This window comes from Poecile atricapillus, chromosome 20 (assembly GCF_030490865.1).
Source record: "Poecile atricapillus isolate bPoeAtr1 chromosome 20, bPoeAtr1.hap1, whole genome shotgun sequence".
NCBI lineage: Eukaryota > Metazoa > Chordata > Aves > Passeriformes > Paridae > Poecile > Poecile atricapillus.
The window spans coordinates 9095176-9114581 of record NC_081268.1 but is presented as its reverse complement, the minus strand read 5'-3'; the positions used below and the strand labels follow the sequence as shown (position 1 = coordinate 9114581).

General features: G+C 48.2%; 1 protein-coding gene across 4 annotated transcripts in view; it reads left to right on the top strand.

The window, feature by feature from the left end:
- The window catches only part of TMEM268 (transmembrane protein 268), a 30274-nt gene extending 26655 nt beyond the window's left edge, over nt 1–3619 (top strand). For 2 of the 4 annotated variants that reach the window (XM_058853424.1, XM_058853422.1), the window contains 2 exons: nt 1267–1327; nt 2209–3617. In XM_058853424.1, the coding sequence (XP_058709407.1) occupies nt 1267–1327; nt 2209–2307 (160 nt within the window). In that variant the 3' untranslated portion in view covers nt 2308–3617. Of the gene's footprint in view, nt 1–1266; nt 1328–2208 lie in introns of all 4 variants that reach the window. The other 2 variants (XR_009279166.1, XM_058853425.1) reach the window with 2 other exon arrangements.
- The last annotated feature ends 15787 nt before the right edge of the window (nt 3620–19406 follow it).

Genomic DNA, 19406 nt, shown 5'->3' with positions numbered 1-19406 from the left:
TTTATTATTTATTATTTATTATTAGTGTGGGCTCACAGTGGTGTGAGAGGAACACCCATCAAAGCCCCAGATGTGCTCAGCAGCTGGCAGCTCACTCAGACTGTGGCAGGGGAACCTCCCCAGAGTGTCCTGGAGGGTCCCAGGCAAGGCCCATGTAGAGGTTTGGGGTCAGTGCCAAGGATGGGCTGGGATGTCTGACAAAAAGCTCATTTCTGCTCTTCCACCCCATTCCCCAGCCCCCAAACCCTGGCATTCCTGCCTGCTCCAGTGGGACCCAGGTGTCACAGAGGTGCAGAAGAGACAAATTCACTGGCAGTTGTTGCAGGGCCTGTGGGTATCTCTCTGACCAGGTGGATCTTTTGGAAAGGATAAATGCTAAGAGTTGTTAAGGACAGCCAGGAAACAAAACCTCTTTACAAAAATCCCCCATATGAGCCAGCACAGACGGCTTTGATTGTTCTGCAGAGTTTTGGGCTCTACCCCGTGTCCCCTCTGGCTGCTGTCCCCTTCTGCAGGAGCAGCTGGTGATGAGGCACAGACCCAGAGGTGCCTCCCAGAGCCTGGGAGAGCAGGGAAACCAGCAGGAGGGACAAAGTGAGTAATTGTGCCAGCAGCTGCTGCCTGAGTCAGCAGTCAGTCATTTCTGGCCCCCGGGCTGTGAAAAGCCCTTTCTCATGTGGTTGGTGTGAAGGTCACACCGGAGCGAGGTGCTGGGAAGCGCTCCCGACCTCAGCACAACAATTGAAGCAAATTCAAGTTTGTTGAATTTCCCTTCCACCCAATATTCTGTTTCCTGATCGAGCTTTGTCCCCTGTACCTGAACTTGTCACCTGAGCGAGCAGGAGCTGGGGGACTTCTGCCGGGACCGCAGAGCTGTGGGTGATGCTTTAAGCCATTGCTGTTTGCTTTTGTTTCAGCCCAAAAGATGTTTGTAAATGTGTGTCTGACTGAATGGAAAGATGGGGTGGATTCTTTTTATTGTTGTTGTTATTGCTTAATATTTCCATGCATTTTCTGAGATGATTTAAGGGGTGGCTGCTGAAGTCATTTACGGTAACTCCATAACTGAGTAAGTGGAGTCAAGGTCAGAAACTCAAGGTCCCAAGTCTTGTTTTGGGTGCATAAATGAAGTGTCCTTGAGGTTTTTTTTTGTTTTTTTTTTTTTTGTCCTCCCTGGCTCAGATCTGTTTAGAAAAATGAGCAAAGGTTGGAGAAACTTCAGGATCTGCACATCAATCTCACCTTATCCACTCTTTTCTTTCCCAGTGATCTGCACATCCTGTCCCAAGGGAATGCTCAGCTCCTCGTTCTCCCTGTCACAGACACCGTAAGATATTGGAGAATCTTTTTTAGTTATCCAAGATATGGGACATAATTATTGTTGCTAGACATTGCAAGGGATTTAAATTATCAATTCTCATGAAATCTCACCAGTGGGGAGCCTTATCTCCTTCCAGCCTGTGACAGCACAGCCCACAGAGCCTTGTTCCTGTTTAGCAGAAGGAATTCACCTGTCACCTCATTGCCTCAGCTCTCACCCTCCTGTCACACAGTGCAGAGCAATAACCTCTCACTGAAATGCTCATTAGAGAGTGAAAACCCAATCCTGTTCAGGCACATCGCTCCTGAGCGTGAGGGAACGGCTGGAGCTGGGCCAGGCCAGGCTCAGGCTGCAGATCAGGGCAAGGTTCTTCCCCCAGAGGCTGCTGGCACTGCCCAGGCTCCCCAGGGAATGGGCACGGCCCCGAGGCTGCCAGAGCTCCAGGGATGCCCAGGCTGGGATGTTGGGGGGTCTGGGCAGGTCTGGGTGATCCTGGGGGTCCCTTCCAGCTCAGGATATTCTGTGACCTGCTGCAGCAAAATGTCCCCATGCTGTGGGCTTCGTCCCTGCCACAAGCTCAGCTGGGGGGTGATGCTGGGATGGACATTCAGGTGCAGAAAAATCCCCCTGTGTGGGAGCTCACTGCACTGGAATGGGGAAATACCCAGAAAAGGGGTGTCCAGCTGGTGTCTTGGCTGTATCCCATATTCCTGTCTCCTAGCACCTTGTTGGGATGGTCAGGAATTCTATGAACAGCTCACTCTGTCACAGCTGCAGCTGTAACCCTGCTGGGGTGGAAGCACAAGTCATTTATCCATCAGGTTGATCAATGCTGCTTCTCACCCTTGGTGAAATAACAAATTGTCTTCCTCACTCTTCACTTCCAGGAGGAATGCATCATCCACAGGACAACAAAACCAAAATTAGATGCCAATTTTGTAAAAGATGGGCAAGAGCAAGGCTGTAAGAGCTTCAAACCTCCTTAAGGTGCACCCAAGGCCCTGCCTAAACACAAAGACCTTACAGGAGTGGGATTGAGCTGGGTCTCGCCCCAGTTCCCTCCAGCCAAAAGCTGCCTTGCAGACACCTTGGTGCTGAGCAGGAGAAGGTGGGGTGGATTTTGGGGAGCTGCTGGTGGTGAAGGGAGCAGTGCTGGGCTGCCTCACCCACCGCTGGTTTCCGTTTCCCTGCTCTGGCTGTGACTGGAAGTTGCAGCGCTGAAAAACAACATGGTAAAGGCCCATCCTCACCCCCATTAACTCTGCTGAGACAAGTGTGGTTGCAGCAGAAAAGAGCCTGGCACAAGGGCTTTATTTTATTTTTAGCCTGACTGGAAGGAGAAAGAATAGAAATTTTGTCATTGAGCAATTTCCGGCCTGGTTTTGCAAACTCCAGAAGATTCTGGTGCTCAGGTAACCGCGCAAAGCGCTCAGAGCTTTGCACCTCTTCATCACTTCCCATCGCCTCTGCCAACCTTTAGCCACAGCAAACAGAGGTGGAAGGCTGAGCATTTGGGATGGAGGTGGCTGGAATGAGAAGAACGGATTTCCTGCAGCATCCCTGATGGAGATGCAGGGACAGCCTGGGATCGGGAGGGTGTTGGCACTCGGGGAGGGGCAGGTGTGAAATGCCAGCTGGAAAAACCTGCTGTGGGCACAGCAAACTGGAGCCCTGCCGGTGAGCACCAGGCTGTGGCTTGGCAGTGAAGCTGACACACTGAGAAATCATCTTCCCAGTTACGTCAGAGCCAGGAAACTCACTCAGCGAGAGAAATGTCCTTTCCATTACAAGATGCACCCACTCAGAACTCATCCAAATGGCCGTGCAAATATCCCTGAGGGAAGGTTTAGTTTGGGAGCAGAGCTGTGGGTGGTGAAATGTCACTGGGAGGTTTGGAGACAGCAGCGAGGCTGCTGTGGGGTTTTGCAGGGACTGGGTGTTTGCTGCCTCTGAACATCCCTGAGTTCTGCTTTTGCTGTGATGGTCCAGGTGGTACCACTGATCCCTTAGGATTTTGGCTTTTATATTTCCCATGTATTTGCAACCCTGCAGTTCTTCAGTGTGTAACTCCAAACTCCACACACACTGGGAGCTGCTGCTGCTTCCCCACTTTGGGCAGACACAGCAATTCCTCTCCAGGCCTGGACACCAAGGACACCTCCCTGCCTCAGGCCCCCAGAGATGGAAACAAAAGGGAGTTGGGGGCAGCAAACTTGGGGGAAATGACTTCATTCCCTGCAGCTGGAATTGGGGGATGAACCCCCAATGTGCAAATGGACCAAACTTATAAAAGTGTGAAATCTGTGAGCTGTGGCCCATTTTTGGTCTGCCCAAAATATCCCTGCAGGCCCCTCAATAAACAGAACTGCTTTTTATTCCCTTAACTCTGCCTGGCCTCTGTTTTTGGGTAGCCCCAAAAGGCATCACTATGGAACAGGATGCAAGGAATTAAACCCATCCTAATAAATCTCAAAACTTAATTAGTTCTGTCTCATTGTTTCCGCTTGCTGGGTGCTCTGTCTCTCTGGAATTCATCTTCCAGTTTTCTTCTGAAGGAAATAGAACTCCTCCAACAGCACTGGATAGCTCCCACTTGGCTGTGCCCAAACTGCAGAACAGGAGGGTGGGGGAAAAATGGCTTAAAATGCACTTTTCCACAGAGAATAACACAAAGTGAATTTCTGGGGGGCACGCCAACCTGTAGATTCTGGGAGCTCCTGTGGAAATGCTTTATATTATATTATTTTCATTATTTATTAATATAGTATAATTTATATTATATTAATGATTTATACGATAGTAATGATTTATATTACATAATTCTATATATTAATGATATACTATATTAATGATATATTACATATTATAGATTATATTAATTATATATTAATTATATTATATTAATGCTTTATATTATAATGCAAATAGCACAAGGAACTGTTTCAGAGCACCTTTCTTAAGCACTTCAGTCCTTTCTTCAGGGAGAAGAAGCCCTTGCTCACACAGCCACTGACACCCCACAAAGCACAGACTCTTGACAGGTTTGCAGGTGATTTATGAACCCCACAGGGAAACCTCAGCCTGATTTCAGCACTTTGCCCTGGCTGCTCATGGCAGGGTGGGTGCAGAACTCTCCCAGCAGTGGAAGTGCTCCCCTGCTTGGGTCTCCCACCCGTTTTTCACAGGTGCATTTCTTCCAAAGCCTCAGAGAGCAGCAGAAGTTGAACTTCCACAAAGCCACCTGAGGAACGGGGACAGGGATGTCACTGCAGTGTCCTCCCTGTGTGCCCTGGAGCTGTGCAGGCGCAGGGAGCCCTTCAGGACTGGCTCCCAGTTCTGGAATCACCCCTTTGGCATCTCACCTCCTTCCTGGGGCTGTTTCCTCTGAGGTTTCTCGCTCCAGGCCGCTGCTCCAGCAGAGCTCTTCTCCCCTGGGGTGTCCCAGCAGCTCCTCACTCGTTGGGATGAAGGGAGCAGGAGATCCAGCGAGGCTCAGCCAGGTCAGGAGCTCTTTGCATAGAGGATTTTGCTCTGTGGTGAGGAGGGAGCAGCTGGGGGAGCACGAGCTCTCAAAGCCGCTGCAGGGAACCAGCTCTGCTTTCCCTTCTCACCCACAAAAATGAGTGGGAGAGCAAATTCTTTCACTTTTAAGTGTCTGGCTTTGTCAGCTTGAACAAAACCCAGGTGTGAAGCAGATTTTCCCAGGCTGAGACTCACCTGAGTCAGCGTTTCAGGTGCTCTGTGTCCACAGGCTGGACTTGGCACCCCAAGTTCTCCTTTTACACTTTTACTGCTCAAAATCCACTGCAAACCTGACTGGTTCAATTGTTTAAGCAGAAAAGGTTTTTTTTCCCCACCAGGGAATGGGACAGCTGAGCTGGATTTATTCTTTTTAATGAAAGAATTTTTGATGTGGGTGTGTGAGGAGTGTGTGCCCACCTCTCTGGGAAGATATTGTTAGAATTGGCAAGACTAAAGAGATTCCATTTCTAATGAGATATACAATTTTTAGTCATCAAGAACAAGGATTTATTCTGCCAGTGTTACATGCCAATTAGCTGAGGTTATTATCCTTTATGACATTACCTATTTAATTCCCATTATAAATAAACATAACATTGAAAGCTTAATTACCCAAAGGTCATTCAGGGAAACATTTTGCCATGAATGGCTGGCAAGGAGCGCTGGGGGTTTCCTTCCCTTGGCACATCCCTGCATGGACACATGCCTGGCGTGTTTGCAGAGTGAAAATTTAGGAATATTTCACCTGAACATCTCCCTCATGTCTGCACACATCTCCTCAGCAGCCTGCAGTGTGGACAGGATGGGTCTGTGCATTTCCTGGCATTTGAGGAATGAAAGGAAATATCTCCAGGACTGCCTGACTTTCTCCTCTTCCATTCCCAGGCATCCCCAGCACTTTTTCCTGGAGGAAATCCAAGCTGGCTCGTGGCCCATCTGTTCCCAGATGTGCTGGGACAAGGATCACAGCCTCACAGGAGGCTGAGCAGATGCAGGGCTCAGAGGGCTCCTGTTGCTGCAGGAGGGGTTGGGGACAGCCTGGAAGAACCACGAGGGACTTTTGGGACTGGCACAGGGCTGAGCTGAATCCCCTCATCCCCCTGGAGCCAGCAGCATTACACTGTGGGGAATAAGAGCCCCGTGTGCTGATTTGTGTCTAGATTAATTAGTTTAGAGAGAGGATGGAACTGGGGAGCTTTGCTTTGGCAAGGAGAATCTCCCCCTTGTCCCTGGGGGTGATGCCAAGGTTGTCCTGCCCATCCAGGGGGGTTTCTCTCAGCAGCTGGTGCTGCCTTCTCATGACGCCCTCCCTTCCTCCCCTTTCTCTTCATTTCTCCTACAGACCCCTGGAGCTTCACTTGCAGCCTCTCCACCTCCCATCCTTCCCCACTCCTGGATCCACCTCCCCTTGCAGGAGCCTGCTGGCCCAACTTCCATCAGTGTTAATGCCTTGGGGCTCCTTTTTCTCAGGCCTGGAACCAACCTTTTACCAACAAAATTCATCTTCATCAGAAATATCGACATCAGGAACTTCATCCAGGCCTCTAGTGATTGTTTTTCCCTTTTTGCTCAGTGGCAGGCTTAAGCAAAACTCAGTTCTCTGCTTAGAAAAGCAGTGCTGAGATCAATGGCAAAGCTTTATTTTTGCTTCTTTTTCATAACCAAAATATTGCAGCCAATTTATGAGCTGAGCATCAGGAGCAGGATTTGCAGCAATCCCTGTTTTTCTCTGGCCACCTGAGTTGTTTCAGAGCTTTGTGCTGGTGTTAAATCAGGGAAGAACTGAAATAAAGCATTGCACCAACTGTGAGGGATGTGCCCCACGCTGAGCTGGGAGCTTGGCTAGAGCATCACAAATGTCTGGGAAGAGGGAGGGAGGGATAAAGGGCTCCAGGATTTATAGGATCCAGAGAGGGAGGGATAAAGGATGCCAGGATTTATAGGATCCAGAGAGGGAGGGATAAAGGATGCCAGGATTTATAGGATCCAGAGAGGGAGGGATAAAGGATGCCAGGATTTATAGGATCCAGAGAGGGAGGGATAAAGGATGCCAGGATTTATAGGATCCAGAGAGGGAGGGATAAAGGATGCCAGGATTTATAGGATCCAGAGAGGGATGCATATAAAAGGCTCCAGGATTTACATGATCGATCCAGGGTGGAAGTAGATAAAGGGCTCCAGGATTTATATGATCCAGAGAGGGAGTAAATAAAAGGCTCCAGGATTTATAGGATCCAGAGGAAAAGGGAGAGATGAAAGGCTCCAGGATTTATATGATGCAGAGAGGGAGGGGGATGTAAAAGGTTCCAGGATTTACATGGTCCAGAGAAGAAGGGATAGATAGAGGGCTCCAGGATTTATGTATTATGATTTATGTATTTATGTCCAGAGTATTTCATTGTGGCTCTCCCTGCAGTTTTTGCCTGGAAACCGTGGAGGTCCCTCCCAGAGAGGCCCTGTGCTCTGTCACCTGCTGGAGGTGTGACTAACAGAGCAGCACCCTTGCCATTAACATTCCCAACATTCCATAGCCCAGCTGGAAAGCCACTGCCGGAAAATGCCTGAGCTGGGGATGGTTTCACTCAGCCTTCTCCTGGCAGATTCCTCCTCCTGGGTCAGACCAACACTGCTGCAGCCTCCAGCCTGCCCTACTAACTCAGGAAGTCATTTCACATGTAAAAAGATGACTTCATTTAGCTGTTCTGAGTCTGCAGAACATCCAGCTCCATCAGCTTCCTGAGCCCTCGAGCTGATGGCTGGCTGATTGCATCTCCTGCTGAACCTCTCCCTCTGCAGTGACTCCTTTGCTGTGGGTGACTGTCAGGGCACCACATTTTCCACATTTCCATCCAACATTTGTTGGAGCAGCCCAGCAAAACTCATCTCTGGAGTTCTAACCCCCTCCTTGGCTGCAAACTCCTCCAGCTGTGCTGCTCTTCCTCCCCAGGAGCAGGACTCTAATGCTGGCTGTGGCTCAGCTTCACCTCCTCCCACTCTCTGTGGCATTTCTGTGTGTGCCAGGTTCCTGCTCTCCCCAGGTTCCCCTTTCTGTGCCAGCTGCCTGGCACTCAGGAAAAGAGCAGTTCCCCTTCAGGGGTTTTGCAACCCTGCTCTCATGGCTGTTCCTGCAGACAGGGACAAGGTGCAGCTGCTGTGACAGCGCTGGCCACGAGCGTGGCTGGCACCCATCCTTGTCTGGGAGCCTTTATTCACATTTATTCACATTTATTCACATTTATTCACATTCAGCCACCAGCCCTTCCTGGCCTTGGGCTGCAGGGAGTTTCTGTGGCAGGATGTGCAAGTGGTGGGACAAGTCGGTGCTGCAGAGGGTGAAAGGCAGTGAAATTCCCCGTAATGATGCTGACACAGCCAGGGGAGCCCTGGCTGAGGGGCCCAGCCCAAAGAGAAGGGACTGAGATGGGGAACAAGAGGAACAAAGCATCCCTGCCATGTCCTGGTGATGCCAAGGCAGTGCCACTGTCACCTCCTCACTGGTGTGCTGCCTGAGCAGGCCTGTGAAACTGCAGCCCACAGCAATATCAGTAATTGTACAGCTCTGGAGTCTGTTAAACCCACTCAGATTTGCTCAGAGACGAGTTCCTAGCATGGCTGTGGCTGCCTGGATTTGCCACACATCCCAGCTTCAGGAGCTTCTGAATCTCTTGATCTGGCACCTCCGAGGCAAGGCGGTATCACCACGCTGGGAATGAATCACACCAAAGGCTGGGGACCTCTCCAGTCTCCTCTTTCCATCCCCGTGAGGAGGACACTGAGAGCCACTGGCAGCAGTGTCAGACAGGAGCAACTCATCCTCTTCTTGCTCCAGGCTGTGCTGTGAGCTGGATTCCAGGCTGGGACCCCTCTCTCTGAGGGAGAAGGGGCTGTGGCTGCTCCTGCATCATCCACGCCTCTTCCCAGACATCAGGGCACAAGCCCAGAGCGTGCACAGCTCCTGGCAAAGCCCACGCTCTGCCTTCCTCCTTCAGCCTGGATTAAAGGTTAAGGACCAGCTGGCTTGTTTTGTAATCTCGTTACAGTAATGACCCCTTCACAGGATTTATCACTCCTATCCTGCTGTGCTTCCTCCTCTCCTGAGCTCCTGCAGGAGCGGCTCTGTTGTGTCTGGATGCCCTGTCTGGAGCACACAGAATTAGACCTTTATTACTCAGAGCCATTCCAGCAGCTGGATCCCCATTAAAGCCTCCCCTCCTCAGCTCCAGAGGCAGCCCACGGCCAGAAGGATTAATGGGAGAGCAGATAAGAACAGGCCAGGGCCTGGATCTGCAGCACAGACTGCCCAAATTCCCTGGGCCAGGAGCACAGCTGGGCTTCCCAGGACTGTTTTTCCTGGGACACCTGAGAGGTCTCTGATCAATGCTTCACCCACCAACTGCTAACTCAAAAGGCCAGATGGAAATTTGGGGTGAAAGGGAGGGAAAGTGTGACTTTTTTTGGGAAGTGCTGATTCCTTAAATTTCCTGGAAGCTCCCTGATGGTGTTTCCTTCAAGCATGACCTGATACTTCACAATGGGCAGCTCAGGAGCCTTGAGCTCCCCTATTTCCCATTGTTCATTCACCTTTTGGACCAAAGAACCTCTGTGGAGCTTGTGCACCTGGGGCAGGAGGGGCTGGCTCTTCCCATCTACAGAAATCTGGGTGGGAAGGGTTATTCTGGAGAGAGGGGCTGTGGCTCTGGCCCAGCACCAGCCTGTCAGTGATCTCTGTGCTTTGGAACAGGATTTTGAATCCTCTCAGTGCCCTCATATCCCTGCATCACCCTCAATAACCGGCCCAGACTCCACGTGGCAGCAAACAGAGAGCGTCATCCTAAAAAACACGATTTCCTCATCACAGAAGGAACAAACCACGTCACTTCTGCCTTACATCATGTGAAAATTATTCAAATAGCACACTAGAAAGCCAGCTCATTTCAAATGTATCATTTTCCTTCCGATCTTCCCCTGCTTTTCCTGTTTGAGAAGCTCTAAACATTTGCCTCTGCATATCCTCTTTATCGCTCAGTGCTTAGGGCAGGCTTATCTGCTTCCCACCCCACTTCCCTAAACAAGTCTGTTTTCTTCCTTGTGGGCAAGAAACTCAGATTTTCCACGAGCTTTCTCCTGCAGACTCAAACCCCAGCTTGGTCTGTGAGGAACATGGGAATGACACCGATTTCCAATTGGAATTACACCTGGGTGTCCCTGTGGCAAGGTCAAGGGCAAGGCAGCTTTTGGGTTACAACATCAGCTCTGCTGCTGCTGCAGCTTCTCTGGGCAGCCTTTGAGTCTCTGTCTCCTCCCTGGACCCATCTCCCCTTCATTCTGGGGGTTCTGGGGAGGGGAATTGGCACACATAGGTCAAACCTTACCAAAGAAAGGCCTTGTAAAATCATGGTTCAAGCCTTGTTATTTTGGCTAAGCAGAGCTAGCAGCTGGCCTGATAAATTCCCACTCAAAAACGTCTTGAGAATGAAGATTTTGTTAACATAACAAACGATTCCTGGGGAGAAAAACAAGTGCACCTGCAGTAACAAGGGATCTGTCCCATGAGAATCAGTAGAAAAAATATGTAAACATTGTCAGAGAGAAAAGTTTTGATTGATGTGTGCACTCACCGTTACCAACCAGTGAATCAAATTCCTGACCAGGAATTAAGGAATTCCTGCTTAGGAATTCTGCTAACCACACAAATAAAGGCTGTGTGCAATAAAGATTATGATGGAAGAAGAAACAGGTGTCATTTTCTGTCTCTACTATGACAAAGAATCTGATTCCTCTCAGCCCAAAGTCAAATATTCCTCCTCCCTTCCTACATTTCTCTGCTGGGGAAGAGCCACTGAGCTCCCTCTGATTTGGGGATTCCCAGCACTGCTGATCTCATGGCCAAATTCCTCCCAGAAGGAGCTGTTTACAGAAGGGAGCTGCAGGAAGGATCTGGGAAGGTTTGCATTGACATCTGTTGGCATTTGTGATGCATTTAGAGAACAAAATCTGAGTGGAGCTCGGCTTTCTTTTCACTCCAGGACTGAAACAGGAACATCTGTCAATGCCAAAGGAACAGAGACGAGACACATGTTTGGTTATTTAGTGCTGCTTTTCATTTAATTATGGAAAAGTCCCCTGAGGAGGGTGAGAAATGTGATTTTTCATTCTCGTGCTAAAGCAGAACTGAATTTATCAGTTCTTATGATGTCCCCTCTCTTATCCAGCAGGGAAAACATTCACAGGGAATGGAATCCATGAACCAGGGGCTCTGAGCCTGCTCCATCCTGGGGTGGGTGTTTGGCAATGCTGCCAAAATTTCTTTCAGAGCCTGATACTCTTAAAGAGAAGTATTTACCACTTCCAAATGAGCTTTATTTGGGGTGTTCTAGGGAAGGACACCAGGAATTTTCCACACTCCTTGGAAACATATTCAAGTTCATCAAGAGTTTCTTTAGCCCATCTCCCTCTTTACATTTCAATACAGAACTTCAAGTCCCTGCAGGTATAATAAAGACTAAATCCTTTGCTTCAGAGCTGATAGAGGTTTCATTATCCACAACTTTATATAATTTCAGCTGGAAGTGATTCAAGCTGTTGCCTCATGAATAATTGCAGCAATGCCAGAGCCAGGCCAAGGGAAAATGCTCATTTCATTCAGTTAATGCTGGGGAGGAGCAGGCACAAACTTACCTGGAGAAATTCTTGCTTGTACAAAGCAGCTTTAAAATTTCCAACCACTCCTGGAAATTAAAAGTGCCACCAGAAAGAATTTTCCTCATGGTAGGTCCTGATTTAGGTTATGGATGTGAGCAGAGCTTTGGGTGCCTGAGCTGAATCCCTGTTTCTGTCTTGGTACCTTTGATTCCCTTTCATGGGTGAATCATTGGTGGAGTTTCACTGGGAACAGAACTCAAATTTATTTCTCACCTTTAATTTTTGTCCACAGCTGCTCTGGATCTGATTTCAGCTGTGCAGCTGTTGTCACCTGTCCCTGAAGGAAAACCCCACGTGTTTTGTTCCAGTGCCATTGATTTTGGATATTTGTATGGGAATTTAACTGGCTCTAAAATGTCGGGAACATCCAGCTCGTGTAAGGCTGAGGGACAAATCAGTGAGCAAAGATATGTTCATCTGCCCAAACACCTTGATTACTTCAACAGAACAATATTTGAGTCCAGACCTGGTCTAGATCTCAGCTCCTGGTTTGATTCTGCACAGAAAAGTGATTTATTTTATTTTATTTTATTTTTATTTTTTGTTAATACTGTGTTGAACATCAGGTGGTCCCATGAGCTGCTGAAGCCCTGTTTCATTAATCCTCCCTTTTATTGGATTGTGTTTCCCTCTTTTTCTGCACCTTGCTAGGATGCAGATAAAACCCCAGTTTTGCATCTGAAGGGAAGAGAATAGGTGGTGAATTTAAGCCTTTTTCATTGTAAATGTGGCATTTTGGAAATAATTTTTGGCCTGGCCTGCTCTGCACCTGAGAAGTTCAGGGTACAGCTCCTGAGCAAGCACCAGGGCTGCTGCTTCAGGGGTGTTTTGTCACTTCCCTCCTTGGAAATTCATATCCAGAATGGACAGAGAGGCCAGAAAAATGTTTAATTTAACAGAGGAATTCTCAGAAAGGAGATTTCATGCTAAAAAAGGAATCTGAGTTCAGCCAGCGATCTGATTTTATTGCTTTTTTTTTCTTTTTTTTCTTTTCTGGTTTTACTTTTGGTATTCTTAATCTTAAATGCTGAAGAATATTGCTAAGCTCCAGAGAATGGGAGAACAAATCAAATTTGCTATTACAGCAAAAGGGAGCAGATGAAGTGGTTCAGCTGTGCCCTGGCCAGCTGTGCTGCTTGGGGGAGGTTTACACTCCACCAGTGCCAGCTGTTTTCCTCCTCTTTGGGAGATTTGATTTGGCCCAGACTGGAAAAGTGAAAGTGCTGGGAGCTGAAAATCAAAAGTCTGCTCACCTGGGAGGTGATGAGTACAGGCTTGAAGAGAGCTCCTGGGAAGATGACTCAAGCAGTGTCGAGTTCTCTGCTCTGGAGGAGATGGGAGAGGCGCCAGCAGCTCCAAAAGCAGCCGTGCTGTTCCTGAGGAATGATTAATCCCTATGTGGGACGCTGTTTGTACAGGAAGGGAGAGGCTGTGGAACCTTTTGACTGCAGATGTTGTGCCCTTGGATGGGGAAATGTTTCATTTCAAGGTTTCTGTGTGTAATTGCCCTGGAATGGTTTGTACTGTTGAGGAAACAGGTGGGCCCCCGGGGCCAGGTGTGCCTGGTGCTCCCCACACCTCAGGATTTAGAGAGGGGTCATGGAAATAATTCATAAAACCCCTTCAGACACTGGCAGGTGCTGTGAGGTCTCCATGCAACCTCCTCTTCTCCAGGCTGAGCAGTCCCCAGCTCCTCTCCCTGGCCTGAATTCCTCTGGCTGTGCCTCCTGAGAAATGCTCAGCCTGGCAAATGTCCTGGCACCTTTTTCCTCTGCCTGCCCCTGCTCTGTGCTGCTGCTGCTCCTGCCCATGGCTCTGCTTCCACGGGCAGAGGAGAAAAACAAAAAGACAATAATGCAAAATCTCCATGTCTCCCCTCTGCTTAACATCATGAGCCAAACTTGTAACCTCAGGAGATTTTGTTCAATGAAACTCCCCTGCTGAGGTGAGTCTGTCTCCAGCAAACTCCGAGAGCTCCAGGGGGAGATTGCACAGGACTTTTAGAGGTGGGCAAGGACGTGGGATTCCTGAGCTCAGCACGGTGAGATTTTCAGTGTCTGTTCATGAAGAGAACATTTTCCCCGGCTCTGGTGTCGCTGGAGCTCTGGGTCCCTGCCTGAAGGTGCCAAAGCCAAGCTGAGGATGTGTCCAGGAGTGCTCCCAGCTCCCTGTGCCAGAGCTCCACCCTGCCCAGGGAGGGGACAGCAGGGCAGGGGACACGTCCTTGGCTTGGGTCATGTCCTGAGTGCCTCAATATAAAAATAAAATAAAATAAAAAATAAATAAAAATAACAATAATAACAATAACAACAATAATAATAGTAATAATAATAATAATAATAATAATAATAATAATAATAATAATAATAATAATAATGCTCCGTTTCTTGCCTCTGTGAACATCATGAGCCAAATTTGTAACCTCAGGAGATTTTGGTGAATGGAACTCCCCTGTTGAAGCCCCTGTCTCTGGTGTCTCCTGGCCCTGCTGGGCTGGCCCACCCCACCTGTGCATTTCAGCACACTCCAAAATTTGGCTCCTGTGGCTGCAGGACCTCCCTGGTGTGTTCTGGCAGGGTTCAGACACTGAGGGCTCTGCCAGACTCCCGTGTCCCCCTGATGGAAACCCTCTGAGGGACGTGCTCTTATCTCCTGGCACCATAAATACATCCCGAGCTCCATCTCATCGATAAGAGGAGAAGAGTAAATAGCAGAAACCCCCCAAATTTCCCAGTTTTTCCCTAAGCTCCAGTTACCTCCAGCAATCTTTCCACAGAAACATCAGAACCTCAGCCAGGAGTGATGGAATGAGCATCATGTCTTTGGCAAGCCAAAGGCAATTAGGGTTGGAAAAACGCAACACGAGGCAAGGGAGTTATTTATGATCCTGCTGAGGCTTCAGTCCAGGAGCAGCTCTGCTTTACAGGCTTCAAAAGAACCCCAAAAAAGGAAGAAAATAAATCTGGTGGTGACACTGAGTGGTTCCTGCAGGTTGGGAGGCTGCTGGAGATGTTTCCTGGTAAAGGTCAGAGTAAACATTAATTTTGCTGTTCGAAAAGTGGGAAGAAAACTCCTGAATTTACAGCCAGTGTCAATAATTTGCTGTGCTTGGAACCAATCCAGTTGTCACTATTTGCAATTCTTGGCTTGGTTTTCCTCGTTGTTTTAAACCAAACTTTCCCCCTGTGGTCCATTTACAGCTGTGAGTTGTGATGTTGCTTTATGCAAATCAAGCAGAAAGACAAAACAAGGAATTTTGTGGGTGACTTTCCCTCCTGCCCATTCACCTTTCCAAAGTTTTTCTACCTTTTTTTTTTTTTTTTTTGGCCTTTTTGATGACCTAAAAAATATCCTGGGGGGAAACCACCTTGTACATTTTGGAGGGTTTTCTGAGTTTTTAATTTATTTCTTTGCTTGCTGCTACATTTCCCAATTCTTTCTCATTCTCTCATTTCATATTTCAGCTATTCAAGGCTCTCAGCTGCGAATTTTCTCCTCTGACAAATTGTCTGAGTCATTTTTTTTTGGCTTCTTGTCAGTGGCAGAAGTATGTGCAAAGCTCACAAATATTTCCTGCACGATGCAATGCCTTTGCCTTCGAGGGTTGTAGTGCTCATTCCTTGTCCTTTCACTGTGGTACCAAAATAAAAACACATTTTGAGGGGATTGAAATAATTATAATTCAAGATTTTCTTCCTCTGTGGCGTGTTAGGCGTTTCTGTGCAGTGGTTTGAAAATGTTTATTAAAATAAAGCCTTTAATTAGGGTTCAGGATCTGCTGTTGAACCTTTTCACTTATAGCAATAATTCCATCAGTGATAGACTGAATTGGGTGTTTTTAATGGGAATTGTTTTTTTTTTAATTGGAGCTTTATGTTCTAGAAGAAAACCTCATTTAGAGACAGGGGAATATTAGCAGGGGAGGCATTTTCAGCTATTGGAGAGGAAATCCATTCCTTAAGAAATTACAAAAGTTTGTTTCACCTTTTTCCCCAGAAAAAAAAACAAAAAACAACCAAAAATTACCTTGGGTGTCTTTATTCAGCAAATTTCTTCATTTCTAGTTTTCATCTCACTTTGAAATAAAGAAAACCCAACCCAAATGTCAGAAATTGCCCTAGGGTGCAAGTTCTGTTTTTGGCTATGGTAGACCAGGACTTTAAAGCCACAAATCTCTCGGTGTTCCCATCATCAAACTTGATTACGGAACAACCTTGAACTTTGTGAGAAATCAACCTTCAGTCCCTCCCTGCTTAAAGAGCTTTGTGTGTTCAAAGGTTAAAGGTTCCAAAGATTTTTACCTGAGAAGCAAACACAGAAAAATTGGGTTAATTTGATTTATTTTTATTTTTTTTTTCTCCTGTATTTTTTAGTTGGGTTTGGAAGAGGGCCAGCAAACTCTGGGAGTTCCAGGTGGAGACTGCACAGGAGTTTTAGAGGTGGGATTCCTGAACTCAGAGATTTTCCAGTCTCTAAACAGCACATTTTCCCAAGCCTCAACATCTGAGATATCAGATTTGGATTAAAACCACCCCAGAACCAGCTCTGAGCACGACAGGGATATTCAGAGGTGACTTCTTGGGAGAAAAAGCTGTTCTGGAACTCTGGCTACAGAATTCACCAGGATCCAGCCACAGCTGCTCCAGCCACAAAGGGATCCCAAGATCTGTCCCCACGCAGGTTTCCAGGGCTGTGGTTGATAAGAAACCTCAGGATTTGGGTTTTTCACCGGCTCAGTGATGTGAGGACTCTCACAGGTGGCTTTGGAAAGTCTGATGCAATTGTTCACCACATGTTCAGGGCTGGATAAAATTGTTCATCTAGAAGAGCCAAAAGAAAATCCTCAACAAACCCCAAAACAATCACAGTTTGCTGCTCTGGAAGGAGAAGCCTGAGCTCAGAGTCAGCTTTTGGTTTTGCTTTGTGTTTGTTTTGTGCAGCAGAAGCAGCTTCAATCTCCAGCTCCCAGGTCCTGCCCTGGTCCTCCTTTCCCACCCAATTCCGAGTTTCTGTGCTGGGCTCAACCTGTCTCTCCTCCCACTTCGCTTGTCTTGACCCCAAATTACCCCAAAAACTCCTTAATTTCGCTTTAGGGAAGGGGCAGTGTTCGAAAGGACACATTGGGGCGCTGGGGGAGAGGTTCTGGTGACATCTGGAGTGTTCAATCCTTGGAATAACTGCAGGGAATCCGTCTGTCTGTCTGTCTGTCTGTCTGGACATCGAGGATGGGCAGACACAGCCCCAGAGTTTTCCTCTCCAGGGTTTTTGGAGTGTCCCCAACACAGTTTGTTTATTTAGTGGCTGAATTAAAACTCAGACACCCTAGGGGTGAACACCTGGAGATGTTTTATCCTTTAAAAAAACAGATTTGAGGACAAAACTGAGAGGAAGGAGCTGCTCCAGAAGAGATATTTTATAACAGGAGGAGGCTTCAAGGAGATATTTCTGTGGATTTAAAGGGGATGTGTAAGAAAGAGGGGGGCAGACTTTGGAGCAGGGCCAGCTGTGAGAGGACAAGGAGTGATGGGTTTTAGCTTTTAAACTAAGATAGGAACAATTTGGATTAAATCTAAGGAGTTTTTTTCACAATGAGGGTGGGCAGGCCCTGGCACAGGGTGCCCAGAGCAGCTGGGGCTGCCCCTGGATCCCTGGCAGTGCCCAAGGCCAGGCTGGACAGGGCTGGGAGCAGCCTGGGATGGTGGGAGGTGTCCCTGCCCATGGCTGGGGTGGGATGAGGGTGACTTAAAAGATCCCTTCCAACCCAAACAATTCCATGTTTTACCCTCTGTGAGTGAACTCTTGGAGAGTTTAGGCTAAATCCAGGAGGAAAACAGGAATTCTCCCCAAATCCTCACCTCTCTTACAGCATCAGCAGTGCCCTGCTGAGCCAGTCCATCACCTTTTGCACATCATTTTTACCCTGGAGGCTCAGAAATGCTCTCTTTAGAGCAATATTCACTTCATGGACCTTCTCTGTTTCTCCATTTCGCATCTCCCCCAGCATCAGGGCAGATGTTGGTGTGCAGGGGTTTCTTTGGATGGCCCAGGGCCACCAGCTGTGCTGTCACACCCCCACCCCAGCCCTCCTGCAGCCATCCAGCCTTTACTCCCTGCACACCACAGTCTGCAAGATGCAAATCTTGCCCAAAATTGAGCTTCAGCCCAACATCCCAAACTCCCAAAAGCACAACAACCTCAACACTGTGCTGCACACGTGCAGGATTTATGGCTTTGCCAGATAATGTTCAGGTAGTTTCTGTTTTAAGAGAGGTTGGGAAAATAAAAGAAGATCAACCAAAAAAAAAATTCTTTGGACACTTAATCCTGAAGCTTCCTATAAAAGAAATAAATCACTTGGAAAATTCAGAGCACAGTGTGTATAAAGCTCCCAGGAGACAGGAGATGAGTCTGTCCTGCCATAAGCTCAGCCCTGAAGTCAGGCTCTCTGCAGTGATTCTCCCTCTCCCTGATGGTGCTTGGAGAAGGCAAATTCTCCTCCTGGCCATGGTGAATCAGAGTGGCTGCAGGGGCTGCTCTCCTGGGAGACTTCATTACAGAATCATGGAATGGTTTGGGTTGGAAGGGACCTTAAAATGACCTCACTCCAACCCTTCTTTATGAGCAAAAGCAGCCAGACGTGGATTTTCCTGCTCGGTTTGGCAGGCTGCAGGCTCTGGGTGCTGTCAGCTCCTCTCCAGCACACATTGCCAATCCTTCCCTTGCCTCCAAAGCCTCCCAGGAGCTGACCTTTTGCCACATGACATTCCTTGTCCCATCAGCTTGCTCTGATGAATGAGTCCAAGGGTGTAACCCAGTCACTCCTTGAGATCATCCCCAGCAGGAATAAACTCTCCTTTTGTGTCTAAGCAAAACCAGAGTGCTTCCCTCGGATGGGGACAAAGAGCTGAGACACCTGGGTTTGTATTTCCCAGGTGAGGGGGAAAGGGGGAGGTCAGGAAGTGACAGCAGAGGATTGTGTGGGGTCTGGGAGGGGATTTGGGTCTCTGTGCACCGTGTGTGGGCTCTGGCAGCCCTCTGGGTGAGGGTGGGTGACGGCAGGAACTGGGAATACTCATAGGAATGACATTTAGGGGACTTCACTTGGCTTTCCTGAGCAGCCCCTGGTGTTCATCCACTGGCAGCCAGCTCTCCTACCTGTCCCAGCGGGTTGGAGGTGCTTCCCACCTGTGACTCTCCTTGGAGGCCGTGCCATGGCACAGCAGTGTGATGTCTCCTGGCTCTGTGCTGCTCCCAGGCCAGCCCTGGATAACCAGGAAATGATGTGCATTCCTAAAAGCAATCCAAGCCACTTTGCTGGACAATAAATTCTTGCTAAAATCCCATCCCGTCACCCCTGGGACATGTGTTGATTACTGAGAAACTGCAAGGGGGATTTATTGGCTGAGTAGCCACTAACCCCCAACTCCAGTGGTTTGCAGGAACCTCTGGAGAAAATCTGGGGAAGCCCTGACCCAGGGAAGGCTCCATCCCCTGCAGGCTCTGGGAGCTGCCTGGCTCCACTGGTCCCTCCACCTCAGTCATTCTTTTTGACTCCCAAGTGGTGCTGCTCCCTGGCACTGCCAGCTGGCATCTGACAGCATCTTCCTGATGGCTCTCTGGAGTAACACCATAAACTAGAGACTTTCACCCTGCGTGGATGATAATAAGTCCAGGAACAAAGACAGATAACAGTAATCAAGGGCTGGATCAATAACTTTAATCCTAGAGCACAGACAGCCCCTATTAATTCAAAGTAAAAGCCTCCAGACTGATAATTTAGTGGTTAGAAACAAATTGGTTTCGAAAACTCATTTGTTTTCCTTTTTGCCCATCCCTCCTCTAATTCAGGAGATGCAGCAGG